Here is a 23,599-nt window from a genome sequence, read left to right on the forward strand (position 1 = left end):
CACCCAACTCGATCCTCTTGACCCTACAGGGCTGCTTTGTTCGGAGGTAAGGGGATTCTATGGGCCTGGGTGAGTGGTCAGCAGAGCAGGACAGGTGGCCAAGGCTGACAAGAGTCCTAGCTCAGATCTCCAGGTGGTGTGGCAGAGTGTGCCAAGGTCACATATTTGACATGTTGGGAGAAGGTGCCGAAGGAACTGCCATGATGGTGCTCAGAGCTCTGCTGGGCAGTGGGGAGAGCGGAGTTGGGTTCTATATACCAGCAGCTCTAGATATTTAGACATTGGGTCCTCTGCTTTCATCAGGCAGTTCTTTTGGGGAGGACCAACGGCATTTTAATGTTCTTTACTGTTGAGGTGACATTATTTGAAAAAAAAAAGTAAGAGCATACAATTTTATGTATGTTTTGTTGGTCAGAAATACCAGATATGGAAGGAATATAATCCCTACCCTGGACTATGTGAGCCATCCTTAGGAACAGGGTCCAGTGCGCTCTGGATCAATTTTTTCCTTAAGTCCGTCTTTGTTAGAGGCTTAAACCTCTGAAGTTACTCAGAAAGTTATATGTTTCCATGGGTAAGAGCATTATGAAGCCCAAATATCAAAAGATCTATGAAAACATATTATTAATAAATGGAAAAGTATATTTTAGAGTTTAATATTTATATTGAGCAATTTACTAGTTAGCTTTTTACCGGGCAAGTCATTGAACATGATCCCCAATGGTAAAGCCTATGTAAGTATATAATAGTTTTAAAATATTTATAAAAAACTGATATACATTTTTATAGCTTATAAATAACAAAATTTCACATTTTTGCCTGTCCTGTAAATAAGCTCAGGTGTGCATTGCCTCAGGATGTACCAATGTGCGTGTTTGACAAGCATGTATTATGTGTTTGCAAGATCTGGTTACATCTGCCCCATTCAGACACGGGGAAATGCTTCCAGAAATAGTGTACCAGAACAAGAATTGTAGCAATTTAATCTGAGTGTGTTCCACCAGGAACTGTTCTTCCTTTCAGATGAAATCTGAGCTTATTCCTGTTCTCCGGGAAGCGTGGTGTGTGGCCAGCATTGTAAGGATAAGCACCGGCACTTTGCTCATGCATGCTGCCCATCTCTGTTGTGTGGCACAGTGCTAGACCCCTGGTGACAAAGCAGGGCTCACAAGGACTCCTTGTCTGATAAACTTACAGCCTTAGTGAATCCTGGATGTTTTCTAAAGAGCATTTCTTGAACTGTTTTGCAATCTTGAGGAAACAGAGTTTTGTTTGTTTGTTTGTGTTTTTTGTTTGACTAAGACAGGGTAGGAATGTGCAACATTTTCCTTATTTGTAGCTGTTAATCTGATGCCTGGAAAAAGCCCCATACACTGATGCAGTTTGAACGTTGTCCCTTTGTGCCTCCTGTGACATGTATTGGGGAACTAGGCTTGATGGGAGCACTCATCCACAGCAAGTGAAGACAGAGGTGTACAGCTGTGGCAGTCATACATGTTCATGTGACATTTGAAATCGTAATGTTCCCCATTGTTTCTCAGGTGAGGGATGAGGGCTGCCTCTGGAAATGAGCCCATTCATGGGATATGGGTATGCTTTGTGATCCTTTATTCCCCAAACCCCTGGGAAAGATTACAGCCATGGCCTGTGGTGATGTGCAGAGGAGAGAGTCCTAACACAGGCTGGAATGCTGACTGTGTGCCTGTCCTCTGCCCCCCTTTCATACTGGAATGGCCCTTCCTGTCCCCACCACCTTCATCCTATTCATTGTTGAGCTGGGGTCTATGGGACTTGAAGGGCCACCTGTGAAGCTGGGTTTGGGAGTGTCCTGAGACAAGTTGTCATCCCATTATTCTGTTTGAGAGGTAAGTGATGTTCCAGGAGACAGCTGGGCCCTGCTCAGAGGCCAGAAGCCTCAATAAAGCATTCTTCAAGCGATTAGAGGGGGGAAGATCTGCAGTGAGGAGCACCCCACAGGTGGAGCCATCTGAAGAGACGTCCTGATTCCAATGGAGTAGGCTTCAGAGGACCAACGTCTCAATATTGGGAGCTGGGTATCAGGAGGTCCTCAAAAGTGCACGGGGCCATCCATTGCAGAACTGTTGCATACAACCTATCTGGTTCTCCAATTTAGCCACAAAGCATCTGGCTTCTGCATCTTGGCTGCTCTGCTTATGAAACAGAACAGGTCTCTGGTTGTCCAAGTGTGATCTCTGCACCCCCACTATCCCCTAAGGACCCCGTGGAGATGCAGATTCAGTGCTGCCTGCCTCAGATCAGTGGAGTCGGAACCTCTGGGCTGGGCCATGTAGGACAGGCCTCTCTGGTGGTACGTGTCACGTCCACTCTGAGTCTGAGAACCCCTGGTGTGGCTGTGAAGTGAAAATTGAAAAGCAGGGCTCCTGATGCAGCTGGAGTTGGGTGCAGAGGGTATGGACCTGAGTACCAGGTCTGGGAGAGCAGAGGATGCTGCCAGTGCATACCTGGTCGGATGCACGCAGACCGCCTAGTGGGGTGTTTGAGGCCGAGTCACTTTGCTTTAGTCGTGTGCAGCCAGAGCTTTCTGGGGGAAAGGGCACAGGCTGCCCCACCGGCACCTGATGGGACTGAAGCTTGTGGAGACGAGGAACACACCTGCTAGAACTCAAGGTGAGCTAGAGCATAAGCCCGAGGCCACTGCTGGAGCAGGAAGGATCCTGCAGAGGCTGTGACTCGTGCTGACTTAGGACCGACCGCCACTGGGAAGGGTGTCCAGAGGCCACTCGGTGGAGTGGTCTAGAGAGGCGAGGAGACCGCAGTAGCTGCAGCTGGGCTCTAGACAGATGGTCTCAGTGAAGAAAGGGCCTGTCTGTGGCTGGGGGACAAGCCCTGGCAAAGCCGAGGACTGAATGGGACAGCCATATGCAAACTGTCTTCCCGCTGCATGACGATGGGCTTTGAACGCCGCCGCTTGCCTCCCTCTCTTCCTTTACACAGGCATGCTGGTGTGGTGCACCGTCGTTAAAAACAATGTGAGGACAGAAGGGACAAGAAACCTGTGTAAGAATTTGCTGGCCGGGTGGTGGTGGCACACGCTTTCAATCCCAGCACTTGGAAGGCAGAGGCAGGCAATTCTCTGAGTTCAAGACTAGCCTGGTCTACAGAGTGAGTTCCAGGATAGCTGGGGCTACACAGAGAAACCCTGTCTCAGGGGGAAAGAGAAAGAATGTGCTGTCAGGGCTGGTGGGAATGGCTCAGTTAGTAAGGTACTAATGGGACCCGAGTTCAATCCCCAGAATCCATATGAAAAGCCAGGCACAGTGGCATAAACATTCCAGCCCTGGAGGAGCAGAGACAGGCAGATCCCTGGGAGCTCTGTGGCCAGCCAGCCTAGCCTGCTTAGTAAGGTCTGGGCCAGTGAGAGACCGATCTCAAGAAACAAAGTGGGTTACACCTTAGGAACAACATCTGAGGTTGTCCTCTGGCTTCCACATGGATGCATGAATGCATATGTATGTCCACATGCTTATATATACATGCTATCGTAAGACTAATCAAAATGTTACATATGAATGGGGGCAGAGACAGGTGAGAATGCCTAGTTCTGTTCTGCTATAATCAAAGTGACATTGAGATCACTAAGAATGAATAAGCTAGTCAATAAATGCTACTGGGTAATTAGAAGTCTGGTTTTGTTTTCTTTTTTAAGTACTAAATTTAAAATGTCACACAAATTTTAGGATGGACTAAAGAGATACGGTCATAAAAATGACATGTTGGCCTTTTTGTATGTCTTTTTGTGATAAAGCATTGTAGGCTGCACACACCCCAGAAGACCTGAGCGCACAGTGGACAGGCAGCACCTTTTCAAAAAGAGTAGTGTTGCGCCAAAGCACAGGGTCATAAGTGGCCAGACAGAGAAGTGTGCACAATGGGAAGGAACTGACGGACAGCCTCGTGCAGGTTGGCAGGAGTCAGGATGGCATCCTGCCCACCTACCCTGCAGGCTTGGTTGGGTGTGAACCACACTACTTTGTGGAACATGGCTGGTCATCTCTGCCAACATTTTAGTGCAAATACCTTTTAGCCCTACCGTTTTTGCTGCAAGCTGATTAAACCTTATTGCACAGAGATCCATGTCTGGAATGTTCATCACATTATGGTTTATTAAAAATAATTAAATAAGGAAGACCTTTAATTCCCACAGTCAGGACATGGGAAACTTGGCCGAAGTAAGTCCTAACATGGCTCCATGGAGACTCAGCCTCCAGGCCACAGTGACTCCTTTCCCTGGCTCAAAGAACTGCTGATAACCATCAACAGGAGACGTGGCAACCGTTTGTAATGTGTGGAGTTCTGTTTTACAATAAGATCTGTGATACTAAGAGCCACACCTGTCACACAGCAGCATGGGTGACTCGGTGTCAAAGAGGCCAGGCCTGGAGGACATAGAGGGGTACTGCAGTGCTGGGTGAAGTCCTTAGTGGCTGCCTGGCAATGCCTTACTTTGGATGTGAGTGCATGATTGGTATTGCATGGTAAGTGCTGTGTGACATCTGAGCTGTCCCCTTCATATTTGTGTCAGGATTGTGTCTGTGCTTAAAGTGTAAGTCCCAGACATATATAGTGTGGTACTTGTGCAAGGCAGGGCTAAGCAAAGCCCAGCAACCGAGACACGTGGTATGTGGCTAGCTGGAGTCCCTTCCAGAGTAGTTCTGCTGGCATTCCTGATAGAGAAGCCCCTGCTCCGACAACTAGGAAAGTGTGTTTGGTTTCTGACACTATTGTTGAGCCTGGAGATAATATCAGCGCAACAATGGACCCACAACGGTATAGCCACAACACTCGAGGTCCCAATATCTCTACTCTGATCGAGCATTTTTTTCTGACCCGTCCCTGGGACTGTACCCAGTGAACAACTAGTCTCCAGAGACCTGGGGCCCACAGCCCCCGGAAGAAAGGAGGAAGGGCCTGTGGCTGAACTAGAGTCAAGGCCATAGCTTCCTGCCTCATTGCTTCTCGTAGGGACCAGATGGGGTCTCCTTTAGATCTTGCTCAGTAATATTTTTGTCTAGCGGCCTCCACAACCTACCTAGCTCTAGCTTAGGGCTTTTAAACTTATTTTGCCTAGGCAGTATTTAAGTTCGTAAATCTACATTTGTGTTTTTGCAAGTGAATACTGAGTTTATTTTTCATCTACACATCTATTTCTTTGTCTATCACACAGACTGAAATCAAAACGAGCCAAATGCATCCAAAATAAATTAAACAAGCAGCAGCGAGGCTTTTGGGATTAGACAAGAGCGGATTGAAAGCCAGAGCGCTTCTTTGGGGCACTGCTGTCCTGGGGATTAAGTCTAATCCTGAGCTGCACCAGGAAGCAGGGCAGCAGCTCAGTGCCATCACGTGGCATGGAGGCTGTATCCTTGAGCTGCCTTTGCACAGTCCCCTACCGAGTCAGTCTAGCCAGGACATTGCCAGACTGCAGATGCCCCGAGGTCATCATCTGGTATTAGTGTGTGGCATGAGGGTGATGCTGTCACCCTTTTTTCCTAAACACATGTGTAGGTGGCACCTCCAGGATACTGATGTATGTGCACATGCAGGTCCTTGGCAACCAAGAGACTCGGGTGCGCAGACTTTGTGAGTGGGAGGGTGAGGGCAGGGGTCCTGGGGAGTTTCTTGGCCGTAGCTTCTGTGGTCACTGAACCACAAGCCTGTGGATCTTTGGGGCCCCACCGGGCCCAGATCTCATGCTGCTTTTCCCTGGGTTCGGCAAAATGGTTTCCAGAGCAGAGCCGCTGAGCCCAGCTGTTGGCTCGTCGAGGCTCATCGCCTTAATTTGATCCTTCATAGCTTCTAGTCACACTGAAGCTTCAGTTTTCTTTTTAGTTTGTTACCTGTTATGTTTTTTGAACCTGTTACGTTGCTTCAGATTTGTCTAAATTTATGTTATATTTTATTTCTTCAGTGTGTTTATCTTGCATTTTTCTTTGTTATCTTTACTTTTCAAATAATTTCTTTTCTGTGCAGCACTTATTTTTATTCCCTTTACATTTTTACTCATATTTGTCATTTCTCTTTGTAATCTTGTTTTCACTTCAGCCTTTCATCTTTTTTCCTTTTTTAAAAAAATTCATTTGTAAAGATTCTTAATGCTTTCAGTTATATTTTGATTTTTTTTATCGGAAATAATATGCTTTTTTCAGGGCAACAGTGAGATATTATTGCCCAAACCTTGCAACACAAAGAAATGACCTATCAATCTAATTTAGCTTGTTTTTTCTATCAGGGTTAATCACAACCAATGATTTTGTCTGTGTTGATAAATGTTGTTAAAATCATTAATGGGTGCATCCCTGGGGACTTGCCATGAACACCCTCCCAGGAAAGCTGGGAGCTATGTTCCTCTCTTGCTCCACCTTGACCTCCATGGAGATATTCATGATCTCAGCACCTGCTGTCCATGCAGCCTGCAGCCTCACGAGGACACGCCTACTAGAAGTCCTGACCGACAGTGTTAATCCCCTTCCCACTCGGGGTTGATGGCCTGTGTCCAGCCACTGTCAGGAGTGTCACCACACTATGGACAAGCTATCTTAGTGGAGCCATCAGCAGGCCACCACTGGGCAAAATGGCTATTGTCCAGTTTTTGCTGGGCCACCTGGGCACAGAGTGTGCCAGGGACTTGAGTTGCTATGAGACAAAGCCTCAAAGAGACGCCACCTGACTTCCTTCTAGGAGCCTGTTTCTAGTAATAGAGGAAGCAGCACTCCAGGTTAGGCTTCGGTGCTCAGTCTAGGATTTAGCAAAGAGTCCTTGCATGTGTTCCTCTGCAGCTGTTTGCTTCTGGAAGGACAGCCATGCTTCCTGCCACAGGGACACCATTGCACTGGAAACGGGAGGGAGCCAGAGGCCATCTTGGAACAGAACCCTTGTGACACTCTGGGAGCAGGGCCTGAGGTTGCTGTTGTGTGACACCGTATTATTAAGGCGGCAAGCACACACAATAGGCAGGAAGAATGTTTGTTCCATTAGGCAGCAGTCAGACTGCCTAGCAGCTTCGTGTCCCCTCTGGTCTGCTTCTTGTATCACTTGGCTCATGTCTCAAAGGAGCCAGTGAGGGGCAGTGACATGGGATGGGGTCTCTCATCAGGAACAAGTTCTATGGCCTCATTCAGAGACCCCACAAGCTACCATGGACACTTCCCATAGTTCCTTCTTCCACGGCTGCCTAGGGTTCTTTTTCTTTCTTTCTTTGTCCTCCATAAAAATCTCATTTCCTGCTCAGCCTTCTTGCTTTTCACACAGGTGGCATCTTCTCCTTCATTAAATATATTTAAAAATCTTCCTTGATTCCTACAACTCCCCAGGATCCTCACACGTCCCAGAATTTCCCAGATGCTCAGGTCAGATGGTATAGTATTTGATAGAACTTTCACACATCTTTCCACATTCTTTAAATCACATCTAGGTAAATTAGAATACCTAATGCAATATAAATGCTCTGTACTCAGCTGTCATACCGTGTAGGGAAATAATAAAAAGGAAAAAAGTTCTGTCCACTATTCAGTACAGATAGTTTCTTTTTTTTTCCCAAATATTTTTTATCTGTTGGTTGATTGACTCTGAAGTCACAGAGGGCCAACTGTCCTAGTCATGCAGACAGTCCCTTCAGGACGTACTGTTCAACTCTCTTGCCCCTTTTCCATGTGCAGCACAGAGCTGTTCCTTGCTTTGGAGGCCTTAGCAGCAAAGCAACGTGCAGTGAACGTCTGCCGGTAGACTGCTTTTCCCTCTGTTGACAGTGGCCGGGAACACAGAGAATCTTAAGTCTAATGTGGCTCGTGACCTCTTTTTGTCTTGGCAGCTAATAGCTTTTTAGGTATAAGGAGTCTCCTCTCTCCCTACCTGTACAAACATCTTGTGCTGTCCAGAGCTTCCTGTTGATGTTTCCTGTTAGCTTCACTGGGGTTGACTCGAGGGAGACTGTCAGGGAGTGCTCAGGCCTCAGGTTCCTACTTGCTTGTCAGTTGGCTGAACACTACGAAGGTCTGTCTCCTGTTTTGCCATGGTTTTGAGCACTGGCTTCTGACTCTTAGATCCTCCATCCATTTGTCTCTTCTCACACTGCACACAGACTCACTTGCTGTGGCTGTATTTGCAGAATACTAAAAAGTGAGTCTTCTCAGCTTCTCCTTCTCTGTACCGCAGCATCACAGTGCTGCTCTGTACAGTGCGCTGCAGATTATTAGGTCAGAAAGCTTGGGGTCCGAGTTGCATGGTGAACATTCTCCATGAGCTCCTGTTACTGTCTTCCTGCTCCTGACCCCAGGAGTTTTCAAATTGGAAATGAATTTGTCCAAAGAATTGGCTCTATAGATCATTTTGAAAGAAACAATGTCCTGAGATCTGTTATTTGAGTCTTTCAGGGCCTCTTAGGTTTTTAGCACCTCTCCATAATAAGATCTTGTTTTCTCTATAGAAATTTTGCATATCACTTTTTTAGGGTTATCCCCCAACTTTGAATTTTGTTATATTCTTCCAAATGGTATCTTCTTAAAAATTTAATTTTTAACCCCAGCCAGTATAAATACGTTAGCTTAGTTACTCTGACCAAATCCCTATGACTGTCACCTGTGGGTCATTTTGGGCTCCATATGCCCACCTTATCCTCTGCACCATTGCTCTTCCTTCCCGGTTTCTCACCATGGCCATAGTGGAAAGGAGAATTCACTATATATCCCAAAGTAACCCATCACACGCAAGTTGCCCACTCAGTACTTTCCAAGAGGAAGACATTTAGTCCCTTAGCTAAAACTTCTAATCTAGTTTAGAGATGTCTTAGGATTCCTTGCTCAGAACTGCATGTAGCTCTAACTGGCCCCAGGCTCTGATTGGCTGGCCTCTCTGCTCTGCAGGCCCTGGTCCATTGCAGTGCTCTCAGAAATCAACTATGTGCTTAGGTCGTTGTTCCAGATTGCAGGACTGCACTGCATGGTGACCTGCAGGCAAGATCAGAAGACATGGGGTTTTTTGCTGTTGCATGTTGGGTGGTCTCCGTGGGCTTCTGCTACTTCTGTCCTGCAGTGCTTGGCCCAGAATGCCCCCTCCTGCTCTGACCTTCATTGTTTCCAGACGTCCTCTAGCGGTGGCCAAACTGGTCCTTTTCCTTTCAAGGGAGTTGTCCTGGGTGATCTTCCAGGACCATTCCTGGCTAGGGATATCTCACCCCATCCTCTTCTTCATTCTCTCTGGGATCCTGGAGTCACAGGAAATTCTAAGTGTTGGACTTTGACCTTTCTCTTCTAGAGCTTTGGTCTACATGAAGCATATGGGACATAGAGTTGTGAGGCATGACAGGGTCCAGTGTTGACTTTGAACCATGATTAGTTTAAGCTGTCCTAGCCCCAAGTCTGATTTCCCCCCACCACGCCATGCCCTATTGTAATGATGGTTGTAGCCACTCACCCGTCATGCCTGGTACCTGGTGAGAACTGCAGAAAGATAGGTGACATGGGATGTTCCAGAATCTCTAAGGTCTTCTGTGGTTGGGTTTCTGCTTTAATAGAGAGTCTGTGGGAGGTAGAGCATGCTGGGAAGCTGCTGCATGAGGTGCAGGGCTTGGCCATGAATGGGAGATACAGTTCTATGTCTGTAATGTCAGAAGATTCAACTTGGCTCTTAGGCCTACCCTGTCTCTACATGAAAAATGTTATAGCTCTTGAAATTGGTATTTTAAAAATGAGGACATTTGAGAGATAGGTGTGTGTGCTGACATGGGTACACATCAAGGCCTTTTTATTTCAGTCAGACTCAGAACTGTCAGAAGCACTCAGTGAAACCTGGCCCATTGTTAGAAAGAGAAGAGCGCCACAGCTTCCAGACCAGGCCCGTGTGTAACGTCCAGAGCAAGACGGAAGGGCTGAGCTCACTGGTCCTAGCCTTGTCACTTTGTCCTGACACTTGAGTGACAGCTGAGCAGGCTGTTTAGAAAGCTTTCTGAAATCGGGCTCGTGTACATCCCAGTCCTCTTTCTAACGCTAACTACGACTGGCAAGAGCATTCCGTTGCGGCAATCTCCCTTAGCCTGCATGGCCTCGAGGACCTCTGTACATGGTGAGGCTCTCAGGAGAAGGAAGCAGCTAATCGGCTCTGTCGGTTTCTGCCGCCATTGCCTCATGCAGCCTGATGTGGGCAGTGAGCTGTTAAACACAATAAATCAAGTCTGGTTGCTTTTCCTCATCCCACATCCGTTCGAGACAGCTGAGGCCCTGGGTGCAGCCCTGGACAGAGCACAGCTAATGAGAGCAGGCCAGAGCCACTGGCCTTGGCAGGCACTCACTGTGGTTGCATGGTCACTCATGTGTTGCTGGAAGTGCTCTGGCATCGTTCTCTCAGTGAGAGCTGTTAAAATGAGAGACTCGGGTAAGTTGCACCCACGGTGGAAGTGATTGCTGGTGCAAGATCCAGGATGCCTGTTATCTATTTTTGCTTTTCCCCTGAAGTCTACTTCCTGAGGAAATCTTTCCATCGGGACATTTAAAACATAAGGCCTCTCTCTTCCAATCCGAACCCCAGGTTTCTAGCTTTCATTTTTGAGCTGCATGGAAATAGTGCACGATGGGCCCCCTGGTGGTCAAGAGCCTGGCCTGGAATCGGCCTGCTGCCTCTCGGCCTAGCACCTCCTTACTAATGTAAAGCATAGGTGAGCATGCTGTGAGCTAGGACAGGAAGTGTAGACACACAGACTCACGTGCACCAGGCACACTTGGCTGCAGCTACTGAACAGCACAGCAGCTCTAACTACAGTAATATTTACTTTACTAGCATTTGCTGGTTTGAGTGCTGTTTAAAAGAATGATTAGCCAATTTGGTTTTTCAGAATTTCACTATGGTGTTGCTGGTTATAAACCTATTTTTTGTCATTTTAATCAGTATGAAATTGAAAAGAAGGTTTGGCTCTAGTCAAAATGTAGCACATGCTACTTTTTCCTACCTACTGACCTACTGTGCCTTCTGGGCAGAATGTGTGGAGCAGCTGCTAAAGATGTCCCTGTGATGTCAGGGACAGCTGACAGACCAGGACTAAAACTAGCACCCAGTCATTGGTTTCCAGCCAGGAGACCGAGGCAGCCCTGTCCAAAGGTACACACTACAAGTTCTGAGATCAGCGCCGTACTTGGGGATGTGGAGCATCGAGGGAGCCCCTGTAGGGTGCAGGGCAAAGACTCCACTATTTGCTCCTTTCTCTCTTTTTTTTTTTTCTTTTCTTCAATTCTCCGTGGGTTGCCCAAGGCAGTGATAGCCAGTAGGTCTAAACACAGAGGAAAGGGAATCCTCTGGAGAGGAAGGACAAGGCCCCGCATGTAAGGACTGCAAGCATCCCTTCTCTGTGTCTCTGCCATCTCATCCTGGCCCTGGAGGCACATGCAGTGGCAGGCAAGATAAGGCTGGCTTTTTCCCAGAAGGTACTGGACTCTCACAGAGCGTGAGCGTGAGAAATGATCCCTTACTTAATGTTGTGTGCAACTCCCAGGATGAGGCTCAGTGTGTGCAGATCTGACTGCATGCAGCACAGCAAAACCTTTGACAAAAATAACCACGGGAAATGACCACCCCACAAGGGCTTTGCTGTTGTGCCCATGTGTGCCCAACTTGACAGTACATGTTGGCACAACAGAACGTCACTGTAAAACCTCTTGAAGTTGCACTGACATTGAAACTGTAGCACATAGGAGGCCCTGGGTCTGACCACCTAGAACTTCTACCTAAGATTTATGCAACTTTTACAGTCCTCTGATAGTGTTCAGAGCGTTCACACCTGACATAAAAACCCAAGAATCTCAAGCTATGGTGGGAGAAATGATTGGCCAGTACCAGCCAAGGATGGCCCTGTGACGTCGCCAAAACCCACCTTTTTGAAACAAGTAGAAAGGGAATACAAGGTGTAAAAAGTGAAGATTTTAGAACTCAAAAATCTAATAAAGTAATGTATTTTGTGGACTCAGTAACAGAACAGAGGGTAACAGGCCAGTCTATGACATGAAGACCAATCTTTGCCAGTAAACCAGACTGATGGCTATAAAACAGATGGGGGAAACTGAGTGGAGTGAGATTCGGGGACAAAGGATAATGCTGTGCATGTGGGTCATTCCCTTAGTACAGTACAAAAGATGATGCTGTGCATGGGGTCAATCCCTTAGTAGCCTGTCGTCTGTGTAATATACTAATATTGTAAGGCCTGCAACTTTAAATAATTGAAATCATGAAATTTACTTTCTAATGTAATATACTAATATTGTAAGGCCTGCAACTTTAAATAATTGAAATCATGAAATTTACTTTCTAAGCAGAGTAGAATGGAATTACAATGTATGTCAGCATCCAAATACTTGAAATATCAAAGCATGTACCTCTCAATAATGTAATGGGTGAAGAAGTATCAATGGAAATTGGTTGGTTGGACAATAAAAAAATAATGTATTAAAGTTTTTCAGAGTAAATACTAGTAGATTCAGCCTCTAGAAAGATCGAGAAATGCTTCATTGGAAAAAAGGGTCAAACAGTCTTGAGTTTCCACCCATGGAAATTTAAAGAAGAAGAAACCAGAGCAACCACGCAGAAGGAAGGAATTGATGAGACAGAGCCAGAAACGAATGATGTCAGAACAAACCCCAGGTTTTCACGTTGAAGAAAAAGCAGGCATTACATTCAAGAGCTTGAAAGTTTCCCATAGGGTTTTATTTTATGGGTTGGGTCCATGACAGTTTTCCTGGTCCTGTTCACTGGCCTTGGGAAGACCCCTTCCCTTCCTCAGTAAGCCTCCTCTCCTTTCTGAAAATGGATGGATTCACACTTCAGGTTGAGCCTTGAGTTGAGAGAATGGTCACTTGGAGGTGTGGGGCCAGATTCCCAGATGTTCTGCCAAGACTTGCCTGGGCCTCGGGTAGAAGCTGGTCTGGTGTTTCAGGATTCTGATACCACATGCTTTATCCTGCTGTGGTTGAGACTGTCCCAACTCACACTTGGAAGTCTGTGCCTCCTCCATTGTACCCTGACCACAGCAAATCCTCAGTGAGTAGATGAAGCAATGAACAGGTAAATGTCCTGGGGAGCCATGGAGACAGATCTGTGATGATGGGCTCACTCACTACCCCATAGACACCAAAATCCAGTGCCAATTCTCTAAGATGGTACAGTATTACATATAACATATGCATATCCTTTTTTAGATCTTCAGATGACTCACAATGCAGGGAGACAATACAAATGTTATGTAGTTTTATGCCATATCATTTGGAAATAATCTGTATGTGTTCAAGATAGGCAAAACTAACATGGGAGAATGGTGCTCCAACTGTGCCCTAGAGGGACTGAGACTCTGAGCAGCAAAGCCTGACAGGATCTGGACTCAGTATGCTGCTAGGCATGTGGCTAATTGAAGGCTGACCTTGGGGAGCCTTTTGGGAATTTCTAGAATGAGAAGTTTCAAATAGCAGTTGGTTAAATCCAAGAATGTAGCTGGAACCTGTATATTTATATAGTATGGGGGACTATAGAATCTTGGGTGTGTATGGGTATCGGGGCAGACATCCTTAAGTTCTGATTTCAGAGTGCTCTATAAAGCCACAGAAATTGAGTTGGGTGCAGTATTCATTGTATGGACTGTCTGTTCCTTATGTTCTGAGCTCCTTTGTGCCAGGAGTAGGATTTCGTGTCACTGAAGACGACTGCTGTGGTCTGGATGTGGTTTGAGGAATTCTCCTATAGGCCCATATGTTGGAAATGTGGTCCTCAGTGGAGCAATGTTGAGGTGGTGGGATCTGTAATAGGTGAGGCCTCGTACAAGGGAGTTAGGTTATGGGGTACCACCACTAGCAGTGATTGATGTAGGTCCTCTGGAGCTAAGTCTTTGAGAGCAGGTTGTGGAGGGAGGCCTTTCCATGTTCTTAGCATGCTTTGCTTGTGGCCATTTCCGACTCTGCTGTTCTGCCATATTTTGAGGCAGCCAGAGGTCCACTGGGATGCCACCTTTTTGCTGTCTGGATCTTCCAGCCATCAGCACCATGAGCCAGGTAAGCCTCTTTTGATTTATAAAGTACCAGCTCAGTATTTTGTTACAGTACCACAAACCAGACCAACACAGTATAATCTGGTGATGGTAACAGGCCCAGGTAAAATAGAGGTGCCGGGAATGCCCTTCTGCAGAAGTCCCTGAGACATATGTAGGAGAACCTAGCCATCCCCAAAGGGAGTCAGGGAGCTGGGTCAGAGGAGCTGGGAACACCTTGTGCACAGGCACTTACTCTAGGTTGAGTGGCCTGGAGGTGGGACGATGAGTCAGGGTTCCAGTAAGAATGTGATGTGGTCTTCCCTTGGGTACTCACTGGGTATCTAGCTATACATGCCCCACCATGTGACCCAAGGCAAGGGTAATAGAAGCTAAAAGTGTAGCTTAGTGCTTGTCCAACATGGAGTTTGCTCTTTAGCCTGTGTACACACACGTGTGTGCACACACACATATGCAGTGTCTGGGCCAGGCCACAACAGGTCAAGTTTGGCCTTTGGTAGTTGTTCTTAGACTTTGTCATTTAAAAACTTTGTATGGGCACTGAAACTGGAATGTGTCAAATGCCTTCTTCTTACATTGATGTAACTATGTATTTCTTCTGTTAATTTGGTGGATTGCACTGGTAGATTTCCAAATCCTAGTGTTACTATGCATAATTATTTTCATATGTTGCAAAGTTCTATTAATTAGTGTCCTCTGGTATAAAATGACTCAGTCAAGCAAGTTAATATAGCCACTGCCTCATATACTTACCAATTTTGTGATGAGATTGTTCACTACAAGTCAATGATTTTTAAGAATATGAAATTGTGAATTCTAATGATGCTATAAGACACATGATTAGCAGGCATTCCTCCTGTCTAGCGAAATTTTATACCCTTTAACCAGAATCTCCCCCCCCACTTCACCCATATATATATATATATATATATATATATATATATATATATATATATATATATATATACACACACACACACACACACACACACACACACAATGGTATAAAATAAGAACCCAGCGTTACTCTTCAGCATGCAGATGCTTAGTTTTCCAGACACCTGCTCACCAAGGGAACCATCTTTTCAATGTGGTCAGTTTCCTGTCGCCAGTATAGGACCAGTTCTTTTTAGTCTACTGTCATTTTTAAGTGATACTGTTTACATTTCATGTAAATACACGCCATTATGGAGATGTCAGGGCTCAAGTTTGTCATTTCACCTTTAGTTTCTGTTTATTCTTTTATCTGATTTGTAGGGTTTCCCCTTGCCTTCCTGAGAGTTATTAAGCTTTTTTAAAAATTCCATTTTGATTTGTTAATAATTCATGACATCATTTTATCAGTTTCAAGGGGAGGTAGAAAGCTTGCCTTCCTTTACCCTGCACCAATATACTATTCATACCAGACAGTGCAATAATTTTTACTTTAATCATCAGAAATAATTTTAGAAACAAGAGAACAGGAGCCTATAGTATTTACCCTCATTTAAACGTGCTCTTTTCCAAAACCATGATTATCAGCACATATCATAGAGTCCAGTGGCATTCCCTATGGTGAGTCCATAGGGAATGTGTATGTGTATGTTCATCGTGTCCATCAGCCCTTCTTTCCACTTACCACATTTACCTGCTGTGTTGGGTACCCTCTCCCACCACTGTGGCAGCTGCTCCCCAGCTGTGCTCCTGGAGTGGAGCCCCTGGCAGCAGTTTCCTGGTGTTCCCTCATCCTGGGGTTCCATCTTCTCCTTTACTCCTGAATGCCCGCTTTCCTGGCCCCGCGGTTCTTCTCTGGCAGCATTTTCCTTCTCGGCCCTGCCTGGCTCCAGGCCCTGCCTGCCCGGCTGTAGCCCCTGACGGTTGGACCATTGTCTGCTCATCTCTGAGGTCCCATCGTCTTAGACCACTGGCTTTGCTGCATACCCTGCTCCATCATTGGCATTTGACTTCCACTGTGCCCCTTCTTTATATCGTTCATTAATTTAGTAAGAATTGTGTTTCTCTGCTGAGCCAATGTCTTCTCATTGGGCTAAAGAGATGGCTCAGTAGGTAAGAGTGCTGTGCAGACGTGAGGACCTGAGTTTGGATTTCAGCGCTGACATAAGCTGGGTGCGGCCCCATGATTCCTGCAAACCTGATCTGAGGGAGGTGGATCTCAGGGGCTTGCTGGCCACCTGACCAGCTAAAGAACACAAGTTCCAGAGACCCTGCCTCAAAGGAACAAGGCAGAGAGAGAGAGAGAGAGAGAGAGAACGACACCAGATGGCCTCCATATGCGCGCGCGCGCGCGCGCGCACACACACACACACACACACACACACACACACACACACACACACACACACACCACCATCACCACCACACAAAGAATATTCCTAGTTGTTCCAAGGAGCACTGTGACGATGGCTGACTCACAGATGTCAGCTAATATTAATGTCTCTGTCATCTTGGGATTGGCATCGGCTGATTGCCCTTCATCCACTTTGAAATCTCCACAGGTCTTGGCACGACAGGTGATTTCTGTTGAAACCTGAACATTTGGTGTTAAGGGCTAAGGCTCTGGCCCTTGGCCTGCCTTTTCAGCTAGTTTCTCCTGACTGTGCCCTGGTGGGAAGCAAAAGGGTGGAGGTGCAGGTTTTTCCCAGGCTTCTGCAGTCATCCAGGCATGGAGAAACTCCTTACTGTCCTTTGATTATCCCCCTGGCTTTGCAGAACAGCATGGTTCCTTCCTGCTCCCCACAGCCTGCCCCTAACACCATGAGCCAGGCCTTGTTGTCCCAGGGGTTTGAATGCTTCTGTTTAGCCTGATGAGGGCAGGAGGTGCTCACAGCTGGGCCCTGCTTTGAGGAGAGTTTGACTGGACTAGGAGATGCCGCTTCAGGGTGCAGCCCCATTTACTGCCTCCTACTGACCCTTTGACCGTGAGAGCAGACCTCTACAGTGCTCTAGCTTGATGCTTGTCTGGCTCCAAGTCTGAGAGACCCTGACAGTCTCACTTGCTCTACAGACAGCTCTTCACTCCCAGAGAGCTTTTGTGCCACCCCCACCCGTGTGTGTGTGTGTGTGTGTGTGTGTGTGTGTGTGTGTGTGTGTGTGTGTCTATGTCTGTGTCTGTCCTATCCTCTGATGCAGAAAGGCACTGGCCCAAGTGACTGATCACTCCTGACAGCCTGGAGCCGAAAGCACCAGGGGCAGGCACTGACCTACTTTCTCCTTCCTGAGCTGGAAACATTTATGTAACAGACAGCCACAGGGCCCTGCTGTCCCCATGATGAGTAGGAGATGCCCCAGACTAGCCACAGTGTGATCCAGTTTATGGCCCTTGCAAATCAACCTTAGCAGAAACACTTTCTGTAAGTGGACTTGGCTCCGCTTATCACAGGGTGTCTGCATAGACATGTGTTATTTAGTGTCACATCGGTCTCCTGAGCCAGATGCTTGTTTCCTTCTGAGGTCCTTCTTTGTGAGCTCTAGCTGGGGTCCAGCATTCCTTGGGGCCTATGCACACGTCCTGGTCAGCAGGACTTCTCATCTGCCTGTGCTTTTTGCCCAGAGCAGCAAGCAGCCACACACAAGACATCTACTTCTAGAGAGCCTAACCTGCTGTAGAGCTGAGGCCCTACATTCCTGACCTGCCTTCTCTTCACATGCTCGCCAGCCCCCAGAGCATCTCCTGAGAATGGACAGCTTGTACCTCTTGCTTCTAGAAACCTTAGTGGAACCACTCCTTCCCATCCACTCCCCAGCCTCTGCTGTCACTGTGGACGGCCCTGGTGTATGTGCCAGCCTCGCTAGCATTGTGGTATTTCCAGCATGGGGGTGAGCCAGCTTCTTTCTTGCTTGCTCTCTCATAAAGTGCTGGCCCAGAACCTGTGGAGAACTCCGTGGCAAGAGCTACTCACCAGGAAGGCCTGATCCCAGGGCACCCATGTTGGCACACACTCATCTTGTCACTTTCCCACAAATACTCTTGCACCTGTAATCTCTCTCTGCCTGCAGATAATAAGCTAAAGCCTTCATTTATCCCGTGAAGCTAGCCGCTAGAGGTTATCCTCAGGAAGCCTGTGAACGGCACAGAGCAGCACTGTGCAGAGAGCGCAGGTTGGCTTCAGTGGGAGAACGGCAGCACCACGTCAGCAGCCAGACACTGAGGTCACCTTGGGGAGGGTGCTGATAACTGGGCCAGCAGGGACATGAGTACAGGAGCCTTTCTAGATAGCTGTAGAAAAGAGGGGCTCTCAAGGGGGCGGGGTGGGTCAGGGTACCCTAGAGTCTTGCTCTCTGCTGTGACAGCAAAGTAAACAGAAGAAACAATAGAGGAGTTGGGACTCACCAGGCTGGGTAGCCCAGCACTGGCTTTCCCTAGAGTGCTCAAGTGACCTGTACAGGGCCACATGGTTAGGACCCAACTCTGGGCTTCTCCTGTGGTGGTGACAGTGGCACACCGACTCCCCTGGGGGCCAGAACATGGTTCTAGGTCCAAAGAAGAGTAAGTACCCTTGGTCACAGCTGTGCCTTCTTGTTGCAGGTGACGCCATCTGGGCCCCATCCATCCTTCCTCACAGCACCCTCAGCACCTTAAGCCACCACCCTGAGCTACATTTTGGAGGAAAGATGGAATCTAAGGTCTCAGAAGGTGGCCTGAACGTAACCCTGACCATCCGCCTACTGATGCATGGAAAGGTAAACGTGCGGCAAAGGACGGCCCTGCCCGCCAGGGCTTTGCTCTGTACTCCTTACTCTACACAATCTCGAAACGACAAAGGGGTTGCACGTGCACTCCAAATCATACTTTCCTTAGAGCTGCTCGAGACCGGCTGACCTCACACCTGTGACTCAGTGCCCCAGTGCCTGTGGCCTGCAGGCGGTGCTGGCCAGCATAGCCAGTGATCATGCCTTCCCGCCCAGCCCAGCAAGACAAGGCTGGTGCTGTGCTCTCTACCTCTCCCCCGAGAAATCTAGCTCCCAGCTTCTGTCTAAGATTTTCTGCCAGGGCTGGCCACTAGAACAACAGTTGTAGGACATCCAGCTTCCCAGAAAGCATGTCCTCTTGCACCCAGACATCCCTTTTCTGTGGTGGCAAGTGTCCTTTCCTTCTTGTAGCACATTCCCACATGAGAGTCTCTACTGATTGGCCTCTAGTTCCTATGACAGAAGGGCTGGAGCTGACCACGCCCTCCTCTTGTTTTCTGAACCCGCACCACACCTTCCACGTGGATTCCGGAGGGCTTGGTTACAGTGAGAAAAGCAGGCACACTTTGGAAGAGGTTATTTCCCCTGGTGGGAAGGCAGGCTGGCCCCGCCCCAAGTGACCCAGTATGGTAGAGCCTTGCTGGGGTGTCCTGCGGGCTGGGACAGGTGATCATACCCCCCACAGGCATTGAAGCACAACCGGAGGATGGTGGGGCTGTGCCGGGGGCTTCTCCAGTGTCCTAGGTTGTAAAGCAAGCCACAGCAGCCGAGGCCTTATTTCCTTCCTGTCCCTCTGCAGCAGGGTTTCCTTAAGTGCATGGGTGAGTCCCTCATCCCAGGAAGTTTGTTGATGAAACTCAGCTCTGTCCCTCATCAGCCCTGGTCAGCTAGGCACAGAGGAGCTGGACAGCACAACCTAGACACGTCTTGTTGACCTGAGTTTCAGCTCTCCTTTGGGACAGGTGTGCAGCTCAGTGGAGAGTACCTGTCTGGTATACACAAGGTCCTGGTTCCACCCCATCACTGTGAAAACCTTAATTCCCCCTCGTGTCAGACAGACTGTTTCTTGAAGCCTCAGCCCCAGAATGTTCTGTGACATCATCTTTCTTTCTTGATTTTTCCTACAGGAAGTTGGAAGCATCATTGGGAAGGTAATTATTGAGTGAACTCTGCCTTTCTCTATAAGGTGACATAGACAAAGGTAGCAGTAGCCCCTGGAGCTGACTGGCCTCAGCAGGCACACAGCCCCTGGCAGGCACACTATGCTAGAGGAAGTCAGGGTCCCAAGGAGCTCTGCCCTGGCAGCCCTGTCCGCACCCTTCCCTGTTTGAACAACAGTACCGTGACTCTAGTTCTTGGCTCTGGGTGAACCATGCAGGGAACACTCTTCCTGGGTGCTGGCAGGGCCCCAGCTGGTCATTGTGAAGCTTATTCTTACTATCTCTGTGACTGGTATGTCTGGGCTTCAGACCCCAGGAAGTGTCACGTGCTTGCACTCGTCAGGATTCCTGTAATCAGAACAACCTTCGGGAGATTAGTAACACCTCTTTATACACTGAAAGCAAAAGGTGTTTCCATGGAGACCAATGAGAAGCCTGTGTGAGAGAGTGCGGCTGGGGGGCCAGGCACTGCCCTCCCAGCATGCTGTATTTTGGTCATCTCTGGTAACCCTGCACCTGTATAGTATAGGGGAACTTCTGGTTGCTCAGTGTCCCAACTCTTTCTTAATATTTCTTTGGAAAGGGCTTCTCAGGATATCATCACTCATGAAAAGGTGTTTGAACCAGGCTTAACCCCTGCTGGCCATCCCCTGGCCATAGACTCACCCTGATACCATATTTGTGGTACTGTCATGAAAATATGTCTGAGTCTGATCAAAGCCTGCCCAAAATGGCCAGCTTTACCACTGGGTGACTATACCTCCCTTCCCATACCTTCATTTCTTCATCTGAGTTACCCCAGGATTGTGTGGCCCAGTGGGTAAAGAGACCAGTTAACTCACAGGGGCAGGCAAGGACCGGGAGTAGACTAGAGGCAGGTAGCAGCTCACATGCACCTGGCAGTGACAGACTTCCTTCTCTGTGTCTCCATTCCAGAAAGGAGAAACAGTGAAGAAGATGCGTGAAGAGGTGAGTATACTTTACTCTAGAGTCACCCTATCCCCAGGTTAGGTTGGCCAGGCAGGTGTGGCACTGCCTGTGGCTCCCTTGGACCTGCCTATGTGTCAGGGATGCAAGGCAAAGAGGGGCAGTCCCATCTGACATGCTACGTATGCATGCAGCGTTCAGCTGCAGAGGGCGTACATTCTAGGAATCACTGGGACTCGGTGACTAACTCAAATCCTCTGGTAGGGCATGATGGCACCAAGGAGACAGAGACAAAAGGACAGACGTTTAGTGCCATTCTCCACTGCACAGGGAGTTCAAGGCCAGTGTGGTTACACAAGACCCTGTTTTAAAAAACAACAATAAAACCTTACAAATTCCACTTGGGTGGGGATTTCTGGCAAGGACCTCCCTGTGTAGAATGAGATTTTCAAGCACGTCTCAGCACTAGTGTGCCGAGGTCGTCGGCAAGCCTAGAGAAGCCAGGCCTGCCCAGGACCGCTTTTCCCTCCTGCCAGCTGCGTTTCCTCTTCTCCCACCGTAGAGTGGCGCCAGGATCAACATCTCGGAGGGAAACTGCCCGGAGAGAATTGTCACCATCACAGGCCCGACCGATGCCATCTTCAAGGCCTTTGCTATGATAGCATACAAGTTTGAGGAGGTAAGGCACAGGCTGGCACCTGCATGAGGCCGGTTCCAGCTGGCTCCTGCGCCCATCCATCTGTTTGTCTCAGTCGGCTGAGGAATTGGCTTGCTTTGTGACCAGGCTACCTTAGGAATTTTCTACACCTTCAGTACCCCAGGTGTTCATCCCTGCTTCCGTCCAGCTGGAGGGTCAGCACCCTTTCTTATTCCTAAGGTTGACCACTTCTACATGTGCCCAGTGGAGAAGGCCACCTCCTTTATGTTTCCCAGGCTTCCCACCAGACACATGGCTGCTCTTATGTCTCAGGTTGTACTTGTACCTTCAGAGTCCCCCAGCTCTGTCTGCCACATGGCCCCGGACAAAGCCCTGACTGGCCCAACTCTGGTCTCGGCTACACCCTGCAGCAGCCCTCCTCCCTAGAGAGTTGATAGTGTCTTAGCTGGAGGTAGAAGTATATTTTCATGTTGGGAGATGTACACATATACATGGATATGTGATACTTCTGTGTGCTCTCAGTGAGCTACCCTTCATGTCGTTAATGTCACCGTTTAATGTTTATGCACATATGATGATCAAACTCACTTTTTTCTGTCATAAATGAGGGGTAATGGTCAGATTTTGAGGTGGGCTTTGTGGATTTAAGCAAAGACCCCTCTAAATGAGAACAAGCAGACTGCATATACAGAGTTCATTTGTCACTGGGGCAGAGGGAAGATTTTAGGTATGCCCTATGGATGGCTGTGGGTAGGAGAACTGGAGATGACTGACTCCCTGGCAGCCAGGTTTCTTGCAAGAGTCGTGAGAGCAAGGATTTGCTTTCTCTGGTGGTCCCTGACTTAGAATTGGGAGCAAGTCTTAGGGAAACTATGGGTACCCAAGCTTTACCCATCCTGAGTTGAAGCCACAGAAGCTGCTATATAGAGGTATGGGCCGTTCTCATGGCACCCATGGCCTGGCCATCACTGGTTTGCATGCTGCATTTCTCTTGTGCCCTTGTAAGAAGCTAGCCAGCGAGGGAAGGCTTAAGAGCAGATGTTCATTATGCAGGGCTCAGCTGTCTTGGTGGCCACCAGTGTTGCAAGATCACCTTGATCTTTTTGTTCTGTGTCATGTACTGAGTGCGTGATTGCATAGGACATGTAGAGTACTAGTAGAAAGCACATGGCTACCGTGACAGAAGCAGAAGCTGTTTATAGTTCCTGAGAGGTGCTTTGAATCCAAGAGCTCTGGTGCCCAACCCAGGCCAAGAGAACCACCCAGGGACTGAGCTGATAGGTTCCTCCTTGAGATGACGCATAGTTGCTCTTCAGTCCCAGAATAGCAGGACATAGTCACAACAGCACAGATGCTCCCATGACCAGCCTGCAAGAAGTCTAGAGTAAGCTGCCATTTAGTAATGCTTATGCCAGTGGGTGGGGACAGTCCACCAAACATCTAGGGTTCAGATGCCATTAGTCACCTCTGCCAGAAGCAGTGAGGATTCACGCAGTCTTTTCTCCTATACAGCCTGTCACAGGTGGGGGGGGGGGGCTCTGCTTGATGGTTCTCTGGGCAGTGGGTTAGTGATTAGCACAAGAATGCTGAGTGATACGCTGGCCTTGCCCTGAAGTAGCTGGCATGGGGATTGAAGAGTTAAGGGTCCATTGCCAGACAAGTCTCAGGGTCCTTTCCCAAAGTGCCTGAGAATCAGTCTGAGACAAACGGGACCAGTGACGTCTGGCAGAGGCACCTGGAAGCCAGAGAAGAGTGGCTGCTTGGGACAGGTCTGGATGCAGCTCCGGGGGCAGCATCATGACTTGGATTTGCAGTCTCTTCTGTTGCTGCATGAAAGGTTTAGAATGACCTGATTGATAAACTGTCATGATTACTTTCTTAGAAGGAAGGTCAACAAGTCGAGGCATTGATGTCCATGTCACTGTGTGCAAACACCATTGCTGTAGTTCCCTATGTCTCACTGCATGAAACCAAATTCACCAGTTTTATTCCATGCTCTTGGAATCATGGTAGTCTGGGAGGTCAAGGGTTATGGCTACTGTTTAGGATCATCTAAGAATGGTATTAGGTAAGTATTTTCTATCCTGTTTTCATAAAATAAGAGAAGAGATG

The 23,599-nt window shown here is 48.0% G+C and overlaps 1 protein-coding gene across 14 annotated transcripts in view; it reads left to right on the forward strand.

The window, feature by feature from the left end:
- The window catches only part of Pcbp3 (poly(rC) binding protein 3), a 207,491-nt gene that overhangs the window by 149,998 nt on the left and 33,894 nt on the right, over positions 1–23,599 (forward strand). For all 14 annotated transcript variants that reach the window (XM_028874296.2, XM_028874297.1, XM_028874300.2 and 11 more), the window contains 4 exons: positions 18,579–18,733; positions 19,870–19,893; positions 20,839–20,871; positions 21,392–21,508. In XM_028874296.2, the coding sequence (XP_028730129.1) occupies positions 18,579–18,733; positions 19,870–19,893; positions 20,839–20,871; positions 21,392–21,508 (329 nt within the window). The remainder of the gene's footprint in view (positions 1–18,578; positions 18,734–19,869; positions 19,894–20,838; positions 20,872–21,391; positions 21,509–23,599) is intronic.

This window comes from Peromyscus leucopus, chromosome 16_21 (assembly GCF_004664715.2).
Source record: "Peromyscus leucopus breed LL Stock chromosome 16_21, UCI_PerLeu_2.1, whole genome shotgun sequence".
Taxonomy (NCBI): Eukaryota; Metazoa; Chordata; class Mammalia; order Rodentia; family Cricetidae; genus Peromyscus; species Peromyscus leucopus.